Below are 20,882 nucleotides of genomic sequence, written 5' to 3'. Positions count from 1 at the left end.
GGTGGGTGCAGACTACCAGGGCCCTTTCCCCTCTGGTGTCTTTCTTAGGCTGCTCGCTCAGGCAGCTACCAGCAGAGTCCGACATCTCTTTGTTTTCTGTGACCACAGAAAGAGTGGTCCCACCGCTTTGATCTCTCAGCTAAACCCAGCCATGTAGAAAAGTATCTGACCGAGCGAAACACCGATATTTACAGTAGAGTTGCCTCTTATGCACTAGTAGATTATTCTAAAGTCCGAGATTAAGGCAAAGTTCACATATATTTAAAATTACCCGTGAACTCCAAATATGGCTTTTGGTCAGGGGCCGTACTGTATCCAGAGTATCTCGAGTATCTCAAAATACTAGGAATTACACCCGGCGTGTCACAGTGCTGCTAATAATGAGAGGCAAGCGGAACTGAGCCCAGCAGAGAGAGTCACAGATCCACTGTGGGCATTACTTCCAGTTAAACTAGCTGCCATTCCTTTTTTAGTTTTTTCTTTGTGCTTATAATTGAATTCACATAAACTGAATGCAACTCTGCATAAATAGTGCAGGCGCACTGCATTTATATGCTCTCATGATGGTGTTGACGCCTATAATGCAAAGAAATAAATTCAGAACGGAGTAGAAAAGACGTGATAGGTTCAAGCTGACAACGTGGCTTTCACTGAACTTCTCTTCACGTTTTCCATCTTGTGCACGCGGATTACCTTTCAGAGGTGAGATGATGCTGCAGACCCATGTTGGAAGGGCTGAGCATGAGCCACGCTGGGGAGACTGGGCGGCTATGCACAGACCTGTCTGGCTCCTTCCTGCAGCTGGTGCCCTGACCCCCAGAGCGGCTGTCCAGTGGAGTTACAGTCCGCAGCAAAGCACGGGCCTGTGTCCTCACGTGGTCTTTGCGATGTCCAGATGGAAACTGACGATAAAAACTTTTGTCCTTTTTCATGTAAAATGAAAATGTAGAAAAATGACATGTAGAAGGTGTTTTATGAAAGAACCATAGATAGAAGTTACACATTTTTATTGAGATTGTCTCCGATTTACTTCGAATTCAATTCATGTAGTTACAGGGTCATTTTATACATTTAGTTTGAACTTCTTATAAAGTTACTGATTTTTTCTGAAGTGAAGCATTTATTGTTGATTTCTGATTTCTGTGTGAGTCACTCTATTTCTCCTTTAGTGTAATATTAACGTGTTGTTTTTTTTTTCTGGTACTAGTCTTTGTATAGCACTTCAGATTCTTTTCTTCCTATGGGTTCTCAATTTACCAAGTTCTAAAACCGTTTTATCTATTTATTCATTCATTCATCCATTCACTCATTCATTCTGTTGATAAAGGTAATATGTTGTTTGGGTTTTTGCAATGAAAATGCATTCATAAGTTAGTCATGTAATGTGAACAAATTTTTAAAAATTAAAGTAATACATATTTTATCATGCCCCCTCCCCCAAAAAAGAGAGAAAAATAATTGTTATTAATCCTCCCATCCAAAAAAGCTTATTTTAATATTTAATGTACTTGTTCTCAGATTTTTTATCTTTGTGTCCATGTATATAAACGCACAGTGTGATTTGATCATACAGTTGATACAATTCTGGATCTTTTCTTTGACTCAGCATTAATTACACTGTGAAAATTTTCAAGTTTGGTGAAAGATCTAGTCAGAATCACAGAAAAAGCTCTTCCCAGCCATGCATTTTGCAAATTTTTTTTTTTTTTTTTAATTTTTTTTTTTCAGCGTTTATTTTTTATTTTTGGGACAGAGAGAGACAGAGCATGAACGGGGGAGGGGCAGAGAGAGAGGGAGACACAGAATCGGAAACAGGCTCCAGGCTCCGAGCCATCAGCCCAGAGCCCGACGCGGGGCTCGAACTCCCGGACCGCGAGATCGTGACCTGGCTGAAGTCGGACGCTTAACCGACTGCGCCACCCAGGCGCCCCTGCATTTTGCAAATTTTAAGTTCAGGAACAGGAGGAAAATGTCACTGGAACATTAAATTTTTGGAAATGAAGAGGTTTGTGTTGATATGGCTGATGAAAAATATTTGAATAACATTTGTTGTTAAACAGCACAGAGAGAAAAAAGGAAAGATGAGTTACTTGATATTGCCAAGTCAAAGCAAGAACGTACAGACGCAGAACTACGTAATCTGAGACAGGTACGTCCCCGGTTCCCCTGCCCTTACTGTTAGGTGGGACATGTTTATAAACAAACATCAAATTAGGAAAAGCGTGTGTCTGCCGATTTTTGCTTATGGTGCTTTTAGTGTCCTAAGTATATTAAAGGTATGTCACCTTTAGCATAATCAGTAGGGTTTGGCTTTTGGTAACGAAAGGTTAGGAAACCAGTTATACTAACAAATCTCAGTGCTAACATAGGAAAAATTAAAGCAAACATATTTAGCATATGTCTCTAGTCACCATCTGATGTGTTGTAACATTTGAATGTTGACTCAATACAGTTTTATTGTCACAACTTACTTATCAATATTTATGGCAGATTTATGTAAAACAACAGAGTGATCTGCAGTTTCTTAATTTTAATGTGGAAAATTCTCAGGAATTATTACAGATATATGACTCAAAGATGGAGGAATCAAAGGTTCTGGAATCCAGGTAACCTTAGTAAGATGCTGTTAGTATGATCTTGTATATTATTTTATCGTTCAGTCTGCTTATTAAGTACTTACTGTAGGCCGGTATTGACTGTCATTCCCTAAGGGATAGGGAATAAATATATATGAGCTAGTAATTACCATTATAATCCTGTGTTGTAATGAGACCTGATCTGAGAATTTTAGGTACGATCCTGATTTAGCCACTTGATGAAAGAAATTCATTAGCATTATCTGTGTGTCTGTTGTGTACAGGGCTTTGAGCTCAAGTGGAAACCGCAGAGGTGAATCATGTCCTCTTTCAGGCGCACTTAGTGTGTAGTGTTTAGCACTCACGGGGCTGGGTGTGGGCAAAATAAAGACACCTAGGACATAGCACTTGCCTAAAAGAAATAACGCCAGCGAATGGTATACATAACTGGAGTAGGAGTTCAGCTAGCTGAGGGTGATCTCTGATTTTAGCTGGATTTTCCTGTTTTCCTTGTTAATAGAAGGAGACACCTTTTCATACCTCTAACAAGCAGTGTAGTGTATGAATTAAATCGGTCTCTGTAAAGTTAAAATACAAATATATGAGGTGTGGTTTAATTTAACAGGCATACAGCTGCCCCCACAGTTACATTTAGTCTACTTTTCCAAGCACCAGTGTTACGTGGGAGTCATGACCGGGCACAGGAATGAGGGCAGGTCCCCACTGCTGGGGGGGGGTGAGAGGGGGGGTGTAACCGCGCAGGTGTGGAGGCCGCCCTGCGCTCCCAGCAGCCCCTTTGCTGGTGGTTAGCAGTTGCAGCGGTGGACGTGGGGAGCGACTGTCCCTCCGGACAGTGTGACTGCTGTGCTTTACTTTTCTTTTGAGGCCTTCTGCTGGGGGGGCAGGGGGGTAGTTACATTTGGCTTTGTGTCCCAGCTGTTGCTGCTGCTGCTGCTGATACTTACCACACCAGCCCAGAGTTCTCTTGCAGGCAAGAGCCCCCATCACACTGGCTTTTTCCTTGTTTGGACCTCATTGCCCCTGGGAGGCACTTGGGAGAGACGCATGAAGTTACTCTCTAAGAGCGTGAAATGGCCTGTGCCATTCTAGAAACGTGGGGGTTGAGTTGTCTGAGGGGTCAGAACTCTACAGATCAGAATACCTGAATACATGTGACATGAAGACAGTTTAGTTAACGGTGTATCCTGTTGTATAGTGTTCTTAATCTTCATTTTATGCACACATGCCTTTCTTACTTTAGACCAGCTTTCAGTATATCGCTGTGTAAATATCCAGCAGATAAATGGGTCGGTCATGAATGCAGTATCGTAAACACATTTGGCACTTTCCACTGTATCTCTGTCCCTTGAATCTCTGTCCCCTTTCAGTCCTGGCTTTACTTCTGTTTACTGTGACACTAATAGGAAGGGGAATAACAGACCAATGAACAGGTATTTACGGAATACCTAATGTATGTTAAAGGCTGTCCTGAAGTGCCAGGAGGACTAAAAAGGCCTATACATTAAGAAATTTACAAGTCGGGGCTCCTGGGTGGCTTAGTCCGTTAAGCATCCGACTCCGGCTGGGGTCATGATCTCACAGTTCGTGGATTTAAGCCCTACATCCGGCTCTGTGCTGACAGCTCAGAGCCTGGAGCCTGCTTTGGATTCTGTGTCTCCCTCTCTTTCTGCCCCTCCCCACCCCTGCTCTGCTCGTGCTCTGTCTCTCAAAAATACATAAACATTAAAAAAAAAAAAAGAAAAAAACTTATGAGTCTACTGAAAAGACAAGATATATACATGAAAGTTGGTGAACAATATAGTTATAATAGGAAGTTTGCTGCATGATTAGAGAATACATACAGTAAAGCAGTAACCGCAGTATAGGCAGTAAGCACGGGGGAGTGGAAGGCAGGAAGGGAAAGTAAGCGTGTGGGCTTGCCGGTCAGAAAGACTTCCTTGAAGTCAGGTGGAAATCGGGCTCTGAAGAAAGAATACATATTCTACCTTACCTTTTCATTTCATACAAATGGGTCTTAATAGGATTTAGCTCAACTAATGGGGTTTGAGTGAAATATTTAGAATGACGGTATTAAGTGTATCTTATAACTTACGTTTTTTGTAATGCCACCATAGCAGAGACATGTGTTTGTCAGACCTTGAGAATAACCGCCCAAAAGTCGATATTAAGAGAGAGAAAAATCAGAAGTCACTGGTTAAAGACCCAAAATTTGAGACCACGTTGGTTCAGCAAAATAGGTCAGACAAGAGCCCTTGTGATGTATGCAAAGAGAAGAGACTACAGGTTAATACTTCATTTGGGGGGAAAAGTGTAATTGCTGTCTCATCTCTATTTACAAAAGACTTGCTGGAGAAGCAAAAGTCTTGGTCTCTGGGAGGAAAAATGCCGATGGAAGCCGAAAACAAAAGTACATTTTGCAAGATCCATGCAAAGTCACCAAAAGGGAACGGGATAGAGATTCAGAATGAAGAGAAACAACTCTTGGAAACATCAATGTCCTTATCTGATGAGAAACAGTGGCATGATGTTAACGTGTACCTGGGCCTGGCCAGCTGTTCTGGGGCAAAACAACCGGAAAAGCTGAATGTTGAACGTCAAGATGACATGGAAAGGTCTGGAGTCTCCTGTTGCCATAAAAATGAAGCCTGTTTGGGGGAAAGTGACATATGGGAATCCAAGTGCTGCCACCCGAGTAACTTCATAATCGAGGCACCAGGCCACATGTCTGACGTGGAATGGATGAGTATTTTCAAGCCTTCCAAAGTGCAAAGAATCGTTCGCCACAAATCCGTGTGTACTTGTGCAGAAAGTGCCAGTGGACGGAAATACAACTCCTCCACGAGGTTAGTGATGTTGGCATTGTTAACCCCCGGGGACCCCACATGCTGTGCTTGGAAATGGAAAGGGCATTAGCCACTCGACGCTCACTGGGAAGCAGAGAGCAGTGTTTGCGAACAGAAATCACGTCTGGGGCCAAACGGTTACTCTCTTCATCACCACATAGTCAGTCGAGTTTCTGATTGTGCAAAGAGACCCTATTAGATTCCAGTGAAAAGTTTGCACCTAGGACTGCTTCTGAGGCAAAGGTTTTGTTTGAAAACAAAGCCAGTTGTCATGAGTTGGGCAAATTTTTTTTTTTTTTTTAAAGCTAACAGTAGGTCACTTTATGGAGCAGAATGCCGCTCTGGAGCATTCCTCACCCCTGGATCCCGTGTGAATCGATAAGCTGTTTTTCTGCAGAGATTACATTCCCTAGACCACAGATAAGAATTTCGCCTCCACCTGCCCCCCCAACCCCCCAGTGACATATTTCCGTATCCAACTGCTTCTGCCCTTGTGTTCATTTTACATTTCCCAAACCTTCTCACTTTTTGAAATCATGCAAGAAAAATAATATTTGTACATAACAAGCTGAGAAAGGTTAATGTTTTTTTTAAGAGAAGAAAATGGATTAGTCATTAGCATATGCTGCATTATTCAGGCTCATCTTATCATTAGACTTGCTGAATCTTGGGGCGCCTGGGTGGCTCAGTTGGTTAAGCATCCAGCTTCGGCTCAGGTCATGATCTTGCGGTTCCTGGGTACAAGCCCTGCATCAGGCTCTGTGCTGGCAGCTAAGAGCCTGCTTTGGATTCTCTGTGCCACCCTCTATCTCTCTCTGTGCCCCTCCCCAGCTTGTGCTCTCTCCCTCAAAAACAGAGAAACATAAAAAAAACCTTGCAGAATCTTGTGGTTGAGGGGCGCTATAATAATGTCTGAAATTTAAAAAAACTTTTTTGGGGGGAGGGGTAGGAGGGAGAGAGGGGGGAGAGAGAGAGAGAGGGAGGAGAGAGAGAGAGAGAGAGAGGAGAGAGAGAGAGAGAGAGAGAGAGGAGAGAGAGAGAATCCCAAGTAGACTCCATGCTCAGTATGGAGCCTGATGCAGGGCTTGATCCCATGACCCTGAGATACGACCTGTGCTGAAGTTGAGAGGTGGACCCTCCATCGACTGAGCCACTCAGGTGCCCCAATGTGTGCAATTAAAAAAATTTTTCAGTGTTTATTTATTTTTGGGAGAGAGAGAGACAGAGCATGAGCAGGTGAAGGGCAGAGAGAGAGGGAGACACACAATCTGAAGCAGGCTCCAGGCTCCGAACTGTCAGCACAGAGCCCAAAGTGGGACTTGAACCCATGAACCATGAGATCATGACCTGAGCTGAAGTCAGACACTCAACCAACTGAGCCACCCAGGCACCCCTGCAATTTTTAAATAAAACCTAGCTCTTTGTTCTTAAATTACAGAAAGAATGAAGTTTCTATATTGAGAGCCTTATTTCAGTCGTCACGCTGACTTTCATAGGACTTTATGATTAAAATTTCTTTCTGGTAATTTCATTATTTGGATTTTTCTTTGGCCCTTTTAGAAGCCTAAGTCATTTAAAAATCACACATGAGGTTCTGGGTGGCTCAGTTGGTTAAGCATATGGCTCTTGACTTCAGCTCAGGTCGTGATCTTATGGTTCATGGGTTCAAGCCCCATGTCGGGCTCTGCCCTGGCAGTGTGGAGCCTGCTTGGGATTCTCTCTCTCCCTCCCTCTCTCTATCCCTCTGTCTGTCCCTCTCCCTCTTGCGTGCTCTGTCTCTCTCTCTCAAAATAAATAAACTTAAAAAAAATCATACAGATAGTTATTGCCTGTTGTGAAATTTTAAAGTAAAACGGTGGTGCCACTCAAAGTTATCTATTTGTATTTGTTTTTTACAGATTTTCTTTAAATAATTGCAAGTTATCAGTAGAGCACAACTGCGCATTTTCACTGCTGAGCGAAGAATACACATAGATTACGGGGAAAGTTTATGGTAGTTTTTTTTTAATGTTTGTTGAGTGCATGGTTTAACAACATTATTTAAAAATTTTTTTTTAAGTTTATTTATTTATTTTGGGTGGAGGGAGAGAGAGCATGTGCGTGCACACAAAAGGGGAGGGGCAGAGAGAGGGAGAGCCAGAATCCCAAGCAGGCTCCGCACTGTCAGCATAGAGCCGAGTGCGAGGCTCGAACCCACAAACTGTGGGATCATGACCTGAGCCAAATCAAGAGTCAGACATTTACCCAATCAAGCCACCCAGGTGCTCCTTCTTTTTTTTTTTTTTTTTTTTTTTTTTTGAGAGAGAGAGCGTGAGCAGGGGAGAGTGGCAGAGGGAGAGAGAATCCTATTTAGGCTCTGTGCTCAGCCCCTATGTTAGGTTTAAGAGCGCAGTGGACATATATAAAATTTAACATAGGAAAGAAATTCAAATTTACATTCGGAGTTTTCTTTCAAGACCCTTTTGACCTGCCTGGTTTGAAATACTTGACAGGACTCGTGCTGCCAGCAGAGGGGCGGTGCCCACACGTCACCTGACAAATGCGAGGCTAAACACAGAAGATAATTATGTTCTCCCTTAGAGTATAAGCACTTACTGTGTACCTACTTTATTATCGGGCTGAATGCTCCCGTTTGTTCCACCATCCCATGCCAGCCAGACCACGGGGGGGTTACCTGTGGAGGGAGAAGCCACGGGCAGCCTGCTCCCCTTCAGTTACAGGGCACGTGGGAGGAAGGGGTGCCAGCTTTTGCCATTCATTCTGCTTTGAGCCCAAATATCCTACCCCGAAGCTTGGCTACACAGCTCTGTTCTCCGATACCGACGGCCTGCAGAAGAATGAAGAGCCACACGGTGCTGTCCGACTCTCACAAAAGGGTTGGACTTTTAAAAACCATTAACAAAAATCAACTTCACAAACCAAAAACCCAAAATTTTCACAACTTTAACCTGTGTTAATTTTTCCCCTCCCTTTTGGATGATTTTCCTTCATTTTCTTTTCTTTTCTTTTCTTTTCTTTTCTTTTCTTTTCTTTTCTTTTCTTCTTTTCTCTTCTTTTTTCTTTTCTTTTCTTTTCTCTTTTCTCTTCTTTTCTTTTTTCTTTCTTTTCTTTTCTTTTCTTTTCTTTTCTTTTCTTTTCTTTTCTTTTCTTTTCTTTTCTTTTCTCCCTTCCCTTCCCTTCCCTTCCCTTCCCTTCCCTTCCCTTCCCTTCCCTTCCCTTCCCTTCCCTTCCCTTCCCCTCCCCTCCCCTCCCCTCCCCTCCCCTCCCCTCCCCTCCCCCTCCCCTCCCCTCCCCTCCCCTCCCCTCCCCTCTTTCTTTTTGGAAGGGGGATGGAAATTCCCTATTCTGTTGTTACCCTCTAAGAATTCTGTTTTAATTCTGACTGCAAAGGGTATGCATTAATTGATAATATTCTACTCAATTATTCTCTTCAAATCTCTAATGTTCTACTCAAACTTGAGCTTCTTCATTAAAAAGAAAAACAACTTTTTTCCTGTTGAGATAGTTTGAAGTGTAAGAGTATTGGTGACGCATGTTTGCCAGCACTTTAAGATGTCTGTCCCGTTTGGTTTTATCGTTTGTAGTGAGCTGTTTGCCATCCAGCATTCCCACTGTTTGGGTGCTTCAAAATCTGCGGCACGAGAGGATGAGAGATTGATAGAGACAGGGCCCTCTCCTGATACAAAGAACTCACCTAAGATTTTGTTATTCAACAAAGAGGCACCATTGTCCAATGAGAAGGTTTGTATTTTGCTTAGAGACACCCAGCTCATTCAAGCGAGACTCCTCCCCAGCATGCTTTTAATTCTCCTGTAGTACTGTGGTTCGTGTGCTTAATTTTGGTCATTCTTCAGGGTTTTTTTTTTTTTTCCTAAACTATGGGACTTTAATTATATCATTTAACTGAAGTCACAGTTACTCACCTTCTATTTCCTTTAAATATTATTCTATAGGGGTGCCTCAGTGGCTCAGTTGGTTAAGTGTATGACTCTTGGTTTTGGCTCAGGTCATGATCTCACCGTTCATGAGTTCAAGCCCCACAACAGACTCATGCTGACAGTGTGGAGCCTGCTTGGGATTTTCTCTGTCTCTCTGTCTCGTCTCTCTCTGCTCCTCCCACGCTCACACATGTGCTCTCTCTCTCTCTCTCAAAATAAATTTTAAAAAACATAAAAAATAAATGTTATTTTATAGAGTTAACTCCAGGCCAGATGTCCCTCAGGCCCTCCTGGTGACTGATAGATACATACATATTACATATATATGTGCATACACATATTTTAAATATAACAAAAAAGACTGTAACAAGCAATTGTGCACCTACATTCAGATTTAACATGTTTACCTTTGTCACATTTGTTTTATTTTTCTTGTTCAAGAAATGAAATACTACAGATAAAGTGTGGGTCCCACGTGCCTTCTCCCCTCGCCCACTCCCCCCACCAGTTATCACTATCCTGAAGTTGCAGTCATGCTTTTTCTTATGCTTTTACTACTTAAAAACATATATTTAAACATTACATAATGTTTTGTGTGTATTTAAAATGTGTGTAAGTGGTAAAAGACTGTCTCTATCCTTTTGCGATGATTTTTCCAACTGTGTGAATATTTTGTGACATTTATCCATGCTGATACTTGAAGACTTAGTCCCTTCATTTTGACTGCTGATCAATATGTAGTCTATTGATTGAATAAATCAGTTTGTTCATGCCCCTCCGGATGGTCAGTGAGGTTGTTACTGCACTGTCACTGTCACACATGAGCCGGTGCCTTCACCATAAATGGGATCCACATTACAGCTCTGTCAGAGTGAAAATAAAGTTGAAGTGAACTTAATTTTTTTTTCAACGTTTTTTTTTTTTTTAATTTTTTTATTTTTGGGACAGAGAGAGACAGAGCATGAACGGGGAAGGGGCAGAGAGAGAGGGAGACACAGAATCGGAAACAGGCTCCAGGCTCTGAGCCATCAGCCCAGAGCCCGACACGGGGCTCGAACTCACGGACCGCGAGATCGTGACCTGGCTGAAGTCGGACGCTTAACCGACTGCGCTACCCAGGTGCCCCAGCAAAGTAGGTTCTAAGAAATAAATGGAATTTGGTTCTTCTAGTATTTCATGTCCAGCTTTGATATGTAATGCCTAAAGTCAAATAAACATTAGTGGGTGGTTAACATTTGTGTTTATCACACTGTGCTTGTAAACATAAACATTTCAAAACGCTTCTTGATTTCTTGAATGCATACGTTGTGTTGTCTTCCCAGGACGACTTTTCGCCCACAAGCAAGCTCCAGCGTTTGCTGGCAGAGTCTCGGCAGATGGTTACGGACCTGGAGTTGAGTACCCTGCTCCCCATCAGCTCTGAGAGTTTCAGCAGCAGTGCCAATAATGTATGTGGTTACTTTTCCTTTGACCCCCTCTGTATATCCGAATACTCCACTGAGTACTCTCGCGCAGATGTCACTGGTCGGGCATCCCTTTCTGCTAGAAGGAAAGTTCCTGTATGTCTCTGAGACAGAGAGGTAGCACACTGGCTTCGAGGACAAGGGAAAAATCACACAAAAAAGTCACTGTGCCCCAACTTCCTCTTTCTAATTACCTGGGCGTATGAATATAAATTCTTGGGATATAAGATTACATATTTTACTATAGAAAACTTCAAATACAGAAGTAGGAAGAATATTAAAATCACAGACCTTCAACGTTCTGCCATTTTTGTTTTATCTTCCCCTATCCGTACATGTTTTCTTAGCATTTTGAAGCAAATCCTAGACATCATATCACTTCACTCATAAAAACTTCATTATGTGGGGTACCTGGGTGGCTCAGTCAGTTAAGCGTCTGACTTCGGCTCAGGTCATGATCACGGTTCATGAGTTCGAGCCCCGCATTGGGCTCTCTGCCGTCAGCGCAGAGCCTGCTTCGGATCCTTTGTCTACCTCTCTCTCTGCCCCTACCCCACTCGCACTCTCCCTCTATCTCAAAAGTAAATGAACATTAAAAACAACAACAACAAGAGAAAACAAACAAAAATAATAACTCAGGGACACCTGGGTGGCTCAGTAGGTTAGGCATCCAACTTCAGCTCAGGTCATGATCTCACAGTTTGTGGGTTCAAGTCCTGCATCAGGCTCTGTCCTGACAGCTCAGAGCCTGGAGCCTTCTTTGGATTCTGTGTCTCCCTCTTTCTCTGGCCCTCTCCCGCTGTATCTTTCTCTCTCTTTCAAAAATAAACATTAAAAAAATTTTTTAAAAACTTTATTATGTATCTTTCACAGATAAGCATTTAAAAAAATAGTTTTTTTTTTTAATTTTTTTTTTCAACGTTTATTTTTTTTTGGGACAGAGAGAGACAGAGCATGAACGGGGGAGGGGCAAAGAGAGAGGGAGACACAGAATCGGAAACAGGCTCCAGGCTCTGAGCCATCAGCCCAGAGCCTGACGCGGGGCTCGAACTCACGGACCGCGAGATCGTGACCTGGCTGAAGTCGGACGCTTAACCGACTGTGCCACCCAGGCGCCCCTAAAAAAAATAGTTTTAACACTGTCATACCCAGCCAAGTTAACAATAACTTGTTAATATCAACCTAATGACTAGACCATGTTAAGTTTTCCCCATTAATCTAAAAAATGCCTTTTTACTCTTTATTTAAATCAACCAAGGTCCATACTTGGCATTTGGATCTGTCCTTTAAAGTCTGTCTTGGAGGGCGCCTGGGTGGCGCAGTCGGTTAAGCGTCCGACTTCAGTCAGGTCACGATCTTGCGGTCCGTGAGTTCGAGCCCCGCGTCGGGCTCTGGGCTGATGGCTCAGAGCCTGGAGCCTGTTTCCGATTCTGTGTCTCCCTCTCTCTCTGCCCCTCGCCCGTTCATGCTCTGTCTCTCTCTGTCCCAAAAATAAAATAAACGTTGAAAAAAAAAAAAAAAAGAACAAAAAAATAAAGTCTGTCTTGGGGGCGCCTGGGTGGCTCAGTCAGTTGAGCGTCCGACTTCGCTCAGGTCACGATCTCACGGTCCGTGAGTTCGAGCCCCTCATCGGGCTCTGTGCCGACAGCTCAGAGCCTGGAGCCTGCTTCAGATTCTGTGTCTCCCTCTCTCTCTGGCCCTCCCCCCATTCATGCTCTGTCTCTCTCTGTCTCAAAAATAAATAAATGTTAAAAAAAAAAAATTTTAAAGTCTGTCTTGGGGCTCCTGGGTGGCTCAGTCAGTTAGGAGTCCGACTTCAGCCCAGGTCACGATCTCGCGGTCCATGAGTTCAAGCCCCGCGTCGGGCTCTGGGCTGATGGCTCAGAACCTGGAGCCTGCTTCCGATTCTGTATCTCCCTCTCTCTCTGCCCCTCCCCCGTTCATGCTCTGTCTCAAAAATAAATAAACGTTAAAAAAAAAAAAGATTTAAAAAAAAAGTCTGTCTTAAGGGGCATCTGTCTGGTTCAGTCAAAAGAGCACACTACTGGGGCGCCTGGGTGGCGCAGTCGGTTAAGCGTCCGACTTCAGCCAGGTCACGATCTCGCGGTCCGTGAGTTCGAGCCCCGCGTCCGGCTCTGGGCTGATGGCTCGGAGCCTGGAGCCTGTTTCCGATTCTGTGTCTCCCTCTCTCTCTGCCCCTCCCCCGTTCATGCTCTGTCTCTCTCTGTCCCAAAAATAAATAAACGTTGAAAAAAAAAAAATTAAAAAAAAAAAAAAAAAAAGAGCACACTACTCCTGATCTCAGGCTCATGAGTTCGAGCCCCACATTGGGATGGATAAATAAATAAATAAATAAATAAATAAATAAATAAATAAATAGAAATAAAGTCTCAATCACTGGCAGGTCCTTCACCGTCTTCCTTCCTCCTTTTTCTTCTTCCTCTTTCTTCTTCTTCTCCCTTTGTTTTTTTTTGTTTTTTTTTTTTCTTTCTTGCCATTTAGTTGTGGAAGAAACACTGGGTGATTTGTCCTGTAGAATTTCCCACGTTCTGGATCTTGCTAATTGTCCTCATTGTTATTTTTTTTTTTTTTAATTTTTTTTTCAACGTTTATTTATTTTTGGGACAGAGAGAGACACAGCATGAATGGGGGAGGGGCAGAGAGAGAGGGAGACACAGAATCGGAAACAGGCTCCAGGCTCCGAGCCATCAGCCCAGAGCCCGACGCGGGGCTCGAACTCACGGACCGCGAGATCGTGACCTGGCTGAAGTCGGACGCTTAACCGACTGCGCCACCCAGGCGCCCCTGTCCTCATTGTTATTTAACACATTCCTGTGTCCTCCATGATTCCTAAGAACTGGTATTTAGATCTAGTGACTTGGTTAGACTTGGGATCAATTTGGTGTTTTCCTTTTGGCATCACTGCCTCACTGGCGATGCTGTCTCTGCCTATCCATCACATCAGGAGGACCCGGATCTCTGGTTGTGCCACCTGTGGATGTAAAGGTTCATTGGAAGTTCAAGAGTTGGTCAGCCCGAGCTTTTTTATTTATAAAGTTCACTTAATGATTTTAGCATTCTTTGATTACTGTTACTTAGAGCTATTATTTCACTAGCAATTACAACATACTCATTCTAAATCTGTCATTCTTTTGGGGGAGTGTTTTACATGTTAATTTTAACTGCTTTTTCTGAGCCCAGTAACATTTCAGTAGCAATGATGTAAGTTGCTTTGTGGATTTTATAGCCTTAATATAAATAGTGAAAAGAGCATTGAACTTGAAATCGGGATACTGGGGTTCCAGTTTCCTAATCTCTAAAATAAGAGCTTAGAACTGAGGCTTCAAATTTAAGATTCCAGGTACATTACTTGGGTGTGCTGTGTGCATAAAGATATATGAAAGCCACAGAGTTAAACTTCTTTGTGTCCCTGACCAAAAAACTAAAATGAAAAAAGGTCTGTACGAACACTGAAATACTTCTTTTAAAATCGGCTTTGTACGAGGTAAGAGATCTATACGCTGAAAACCATAGAAAGATTATGAAAGAAACTGAAGAAGACACAAAGAAATGGAAAAACATTCCATGCTTATGGATTGGAAGAACAAAGATTGTTAAAATGTTGATACTACCCTAAGCATCTACACATCCAACGCAATCCCTATCAAAATGATACCAGCATTCTTCACAGAGTTAGAACAAACAATCCTAAAATTTGTATGGCACCACAAATGACCCTGAATAGCTAAAGTAATGTTGGAAAAGAAAACCAAAGCTGGAGGCATCACAATTCTGGACTTCAAGATATATTACAAAGCTGTACTCATCAAGACACTATGGTACTGGCACAAAAACAGACAAGTAGATCAATGGAAAAGAATAGAGAACCCAGAAATGGACCCATAAATATATGGCCAACTAGGCTTCGACAAAGCAGGAAAGAGTATCTAATGGAAGAAAGACAGTCTCTTTAGCAAATGGTGCTGGGAGAACTGGACAGCAACATGCAGAAGAATGAAACTGGCACCAAGAACCATAAAGTATCTAGGAATAAACCTAACCAAAGAGGCGAAAAATCTACACTCTGAAAACCATAGAAAGCTTATGAAAGAAATTAAAGAAGACACACAAAAAATGGAAAAATATTCCATGCTCATGGATTGGAAGAACTTATATTGTTAAAATGTCAATACTGCCCAAAGCAATCTACATATTCAACGCAATCCCTATCAAAATAACATCGGCATTCTTCACAGAGCTAGAACAAACAATCCTAAAACTTGTATGGACCCAGAAAAGACTCCGAATAACCAAAGCAATCTTGAAAAAGATAACTGAAGCTGGAGGCATCACAATCCTGGACTTCAAGCTATACTACAAAGCTGTCATCATCAAGACAGTATGGTACTGGTGCAAAAACACTCAGATCAATGGAACAGAATAGAGAACCCAGAAATGGACCTACAAATGTATGGCCAACTAATCTTTGACAAAGCAGGAAAGACTATCCAACAGAATAAAGACAGTCTCTTTAGCAAGTGGTGCTGGGAAAACTGGGCAGCGACATGCAGAAGAATGAACCAGAACCACTTTCTTACACCATACACAAAAATAAACTCAAAATGGATGAACTACTTAAATGTAGACAGGAAACCATCAAAATCTTATAGGAGAAAATAGGCAGCAACCTCTTTGATTTAGGCCACAGCAACTTCTTACTTGACATGTCTCCAGAGGCAAGAGAAATAAAAACAAAAATGGCCTCACTTCTGCACAGCAAAGGAAACCATCAACAAAACTAAAAGGCAACTGACAGAGGGGCGCCTGGGTGGCTCGGTTGGTTAAGTTTCTGACTTCCGCTCAGGTCATGATCTTGTGGTTTGTGAGTTTGACCCCTGCATCCGGCTCTTTGCTGTAAGCACAGAGCCTGCTTTGGATCCCTCCCCTGCCCTGTCCTTCTTTTCTCTTTCAAAAATAAATAAACATTTAAAAAAAAAATAGGCAACCGATGGAATGGGAGAAGATATTTGCAAATGACATAATGGATAAGGGTTAGTATCCAAAATCTCTAAAGAACCCACCAAACTCAATACCCCAAAAACAAATAATCCAGTGAAGAAATGGGCAGAAGACATGAATAGACACTTTTCCAAAGAAGACATCCGGATGGCTAACAGACACATGAAAAGATGCGCAACATCACTCATCATCATGGAAATACAAATCAAAACTACAATGACATACACCTCACACCTGTCAGAGTGGCTAAAATTAACAATTCAGGAAACAACAGATGTTGGTGAGGAACCTTTTGCACTGTTGGTGGGAATGCAAACTGGTGCAGCCACTCTGGAAAACAGTATGAAGGTTCCTCAGAAAATTAAAAATAGAACTATCATACAACTCAGCAACTGCACTACTAGGATTTTATCCAAAGTATACAAAAGTATATAAAAATGCTGATTTGAAGGGGCACATGCACCCCAATGTTTATAGCAGCGCTATCAACAATAGCCAAATTATTTATGGAAAGAGCCCAAATATCCATTGACTGATGAATGGGTAAAGAAGATGTGGTATGTATACACACACACACGTGCGCGCGCGTGTGCACAAGCGCATGATGGAACATTACTTGGCAATGAAAAAGAATGAAATCCTGCCATTTACAACAATGTGGATGGAAATGGAGGGTATTATGCCAAGTGAAATAAGTCAGAAAAAGACATATCATATGATTTTGCTCATATGTAGAATTTGAGAAACTCAACAGATGAACATAGCAGAAGGGAACATAGCAGAAGGAAAGGAAAAATAAGATAAAACAGAGAGGGAGGCAAACCATAAGAGACTCCTAAATACAGAGGACAAACTGAGGGTTGCTGGAAGTTGTGGGGGGATGGGTTAAATGGGTGAGGGGCATGAAGGAGGGCACTTTTCGGGATGAGCACTGGGTATTACATGTAAGAGATGAATCACTGGATTCTACTCCTTAGCCAACTGAACCACCCAGGCGCCCCTCACTGGATTCTACTCCTGAAGCCAAGACTACCCTGTATGTTAACTAACTTGAATTAAAAAAATGAAATAAAATAAGATCAACTTTGTAGACTTTAATGCCTAACTAAGTACTTATTCCTTAATGAAAACCAACACAGATCGTTAGTTCAGTAAGTTTAGATAAATGTATATACACTCATTTAACCAATATCCCAGTCAAGATATAGAACATTTCCATCACCCCAGAAAGTTCCCTCATGTTCTTTGGCGTGGACTCCCCCTTTCCCCTACTCCAGGGAGCCACTGCTCTGATTTTGATCATGGAAGAATAGTTGGCCTATTCTAGAACTTCGTATAAATGCAGTCATATGATATGTACTCTTTGTTTAGCTTCTTTCAATAGAACTATTTTGAGATTTGTCCATGTTGTTGTGTATACTGGTACTTCACTCCTTTTTATTGCCGATCAGTATTCCATTGTATGACGAGACCACAGTTTGTTTATTCACCTGTTGATGGGACACGTGGGTTGTTTGCAGTTTGGGGCTATAATGAATAAAGCTGCTATGAACATTTTTTATATAAACCTTTTGTAAAATGGAAATATGTTTTTATTTCTCAAAGGAAAATACCTAGAAATAGAATCACTAGTTATAGGACAGGTGCATGCTTAACTTTTTAATAAACTGCCAAAGTGTTTTTCAGGGTGGTTTGTACCATTTGCATCCCTGCCAGCAGTGTATGAACATTCCAGGTGCTCCACATCCTCACCAGTGCTTGGTTTTGTCAGTTTGATTTGATTTGATTTGATTTTTTTTTTTTAACGTTTATCTATTTTTGAGACAGAGAGAGACAGAGCGTGAATGGGGAGGGGCAGAGAGGGAGACACAGAATCGGAAGCAGGCTCCAGGCTCTGAGCCATCAGCCCAGAGCCCGACGCGGGGCTCGAACTCATGGACCGCGAGATCGTGACCTGAGCTGAAGTCGGACGCCCAACCGACTGAGCCACCCAGGCACCCCTTGTCAGTTTGATTTTAGCCATCCTGATAAATGTGAAGTGGCATCTGGTTGCCATTTATTATTTTGTTGTTTTTTGACAGTGTCAGTGGGGGAGGGGCAGACAGAGGATCTGAAGCGGGCTCCCCGATGACAGCAGAGAGCCCAGTGTGGGGCAGGGGCCCCGGAACTCACAATGGACTGAGCCACCCAGGTGCCCTCATGTGGTTGCCATTTAATTTCCATTTTCCTGATAACCTAATGATGTGCATCTTTTTGTGTGCTTATTGGCTCTTTATATACTTTCGTGAAGTGTCTGTTCAAGTCTTTTGCCCATTTTAAGTTTGAGTTGTTTCCTTTATTATATTCGGTTGTAAGGGTTCTTAATATACTCTGCACACAAGGCCTCTGTCTTTTGTCAGGTATGTTGCAAATATTTTCTCCCACTTTGTGGTTTGCCTTTTTATTTTAAGTGTCTTTTGAAGAGCAGAAATATAAAATGTTGATGAAGTCCAGTTTATCAAAATTTTTTTAAGTGGCAGTTTTTGTGTCCTGAGAAATCTGCCCCAAGGTTGTAAATATGGTCTCCTCCTGAAAGTTCTAAGGTTCTGTTTAGGTCTATGGTTTATCTCAATTTAATTTTTGCAGATGGTATGAAGTGAGGATCTGGTTCATTTTTCTTCACATAGGTATCCAGTTCCAGCACCATTTGGTGACAAGACTGCCCTTCCCAGTTGAATTACTTTTGGCAACTCTGTTGAAACTCAGTTGACCGTATATGCAAGGGTCTGTTTTTGGAGTCTCCAATCAGTTCTGTTGATCTGGTAGCTCCCCTTATGCCACGCTGTATTGATTATATAACTGTGGAGGGTCTTGAAATCAGGTAGTATACATGCTCTGCTTCTTTTTTTGCAAAATTGCTTTGTCTACTCTAGATCTCTTGCAGGTCCATGGGAGTTGTAGAGTCAACTTGTCAATTTTTACAAAGAGACAGTTGGATATTGTGATTTCATTGAATTTATAGATCACTTGGGGAAGAATTGACATTTGTGAACAGAGTATATCTCCATATAGTTTGTTTGTTTGTTTGTTTATAGACCTAAATAAAAGGCCTTCCTTCATTTCTCTTATTTTGTAGTTTTCGTAGGCGTCTTGCTTTTGTTAAATGTATTGCTAATATTTTGTTTATTGCTGCTATTATACATGGCACTTTAAATTTCACTAATTGCTGATGGTATGAAGAACTGCAGTTGACTTTTTTTGTAAATTGCCCCTATCTAAATTCACCTATGCTGGTAGGTTTTCTATAGATGGTTAGGGATTTCTACATGGACAATCATGTCATTTGTGAACAAAGAATATCTTTTTCTGATCTGTATGCCCTATGTCTTTTTCTTACCTTATCGCTCTGGCTAAGACCTCCAGATCAGTGTTGGACAGAAAAGTGAGGGCAGACGTCCTTGCCTTGTTCCATGAAATACTCTCTGGGGGCACTGCTTGCTTGGTTCCTCATCACATTGGTGTTTTGGTAGATTCAGAGTTCCATGGAGTGGTTTCCATGTGACACAGATGATCTGAAACTAAAACATTATCCCTTTTATTTTATTGCTTTTTTTTAAGGATTTTATTTTTAAGTAATCTCTACACCCAATATGGGGCTCGAACTCACAACCCCGAAACCAAGTCTCACACTTCACTGACTGAGACTGCCAGGCACCCCAAGACCATTAACCATTTTAGAATCAACATGCTCATTGCCATGAGCTTCAACAGGTAGTCACAAAGATTGCCTGAAAGAATAATGGGCTCCAGGGCGCCTGGGGGGCTCAGTCGGTTAAACGTCCAACTCTTGATTTCAGCTCAGGTTATGATCTCATAACCTTGAGTTCAAGCCCTGCCTCGGCTCTGTGCTCACAGCGCAGAGCCTGCTTGGGATATTCTCTCTCTCTCCTCTCTCTCTGTCCCTCTCCCGCTCATGCACGCTCTCTCTCTCAAAATAGATAAACAAACATTAAAAAAAAGAAGAATGGGCTCCAAAAAAAGTGATTTTTAAAAGAATATCTACCATGTATCCCACATAAGCTTTTCAAAGTAGAAACCTTAATGGACTTTGTGGTGTTTTCTGGGAAGAAAGGTTTTTTTTCTTGACAGATTCTTTGAAGCATTAGTGAAGCAATTTATTTTACATTGGGGCAGAAAGTATTTTTAAGTATTCGTAAGGGTTTTTTTAAACAGCTTTACTGAGATATAATGTATATACCATCACGTTCTTCTATGTGAAGTGTACAATCCGGTGGTTTTAGTGTATTTTGCAAAGTATGCGACTGTCACCATAATCTAACTTTGAACATTTTCATCATCCCCAAAGAAAGCCCGTACCCATTAGCAGTCCCTCCCCCTTCCCTCTCCCCTAGCCCCTGGTGGCTAATTATCGATCTCCCTTTTTTCTCTATGGATTTGTTAGGCAGAGATTTTTAACTAGAGTTTGTTGAATAGAATTCAGGGGATCCATAAACTTTGATGTGAATAAAAAACACACATAAGCTTATTTTAATTAACCTCTGATTGAAATTTAGCACTTGCTTCAATTCTGGATATAGGAAACAAGTCATAATACCTATGACTTTGTTCCTAGTAGAGATCACAGATGGTTTCAGATCACATGACAGTCATTACAGGTATCTTGAGATACCCTTTATACTTAGCACTGGCTCAGAATTACAGAATATTAGGCCTGCTACTAGATCGTATCATTTAATCCTTTACTATAGAAAAGGGGCGCCTGGATTCCTGATCTTGGGGTTGTGAGTTCAAGCCCCATATCGGGCCTAGAGCTTACTTCAAAAAAAAAAAAAAAAAAAAAAAAAGAGTCTTGGGGCACCTGGCTGGCTCATTTGGAAGAACCTGAGACTCTTGATCTTGGGTTGTGAGTTCAAGCCCTTCGTTGGGTATAGACATTATTTAAATGAAACTTAAAAAATAAAGAGGACATATATTTAAAAATTTTTTTTTTCAACCTTTATTTATTTTTGGGACAGAGAGAGA

General features: G+C 41.9%; 1 protein-coding gene across 13 annotated transcripts in view; it reads left to right on the top strand.

Annotated features, from left to right (window-relative positions):
- The window catches only part of CCDC62 (coiled-coil domain containing 62), a 45,771-nt gene that overhangs the window by 16,577 nt on the left and 8,312 nt on the right, over positions 1-20,882 (top strand). For 8 of the 13 annotated variants that reach the window (XR_015242193.1, XM_086681565.1, XM_086681564.1 and 5 more), the window contains 5 exons: positions 2,061-2,149; positions 2,491-2,606; positions 4,712-5,440; positions 9,025-9,181; positions 10,701-10,826. Coding sequence is in view for 12 of the 13 variants with exons in the window: in XM_086681565.1 (XP_086537691.1) it covers positions 2,061-2,149; positions 2,491-2,606; positions 4,712-5,440; positions 9,025-9,181; positions 10,701-10,826 (1,217 nt within the window). In the remaining variant the exon portion in view is untranslated. Of the gene's footprint in view, positions 1-2,060; positions 2,150-2,490; positions 2,607-4,711; positions 5,441-9,024; positions 9,182-10,700; positions 10,827-20,882 lie in introns of those variants that run through there. The other 5 variants (XM_086681570.1, XM_086681569.1, XM_086681562.1 and 2 more) reach the window with 4 other exon arrangements.

This window comes from Puma concolor, chromosome D3 (assembly GCF_028749965.1).
Source record: "Puma concolor isolate L17-30 chromosome D3, mPumCon1.1.hap2, whole genome shotgun sequence".
Lineage (NCBI taxonomy): Eukaryota > Metazoa > Chordata > Mammalia > Carnivora > Felidae > Puma > Puma concolor.
This window is presented reverse-complemented; position numbering and strand designations above follow the sequence as displayed.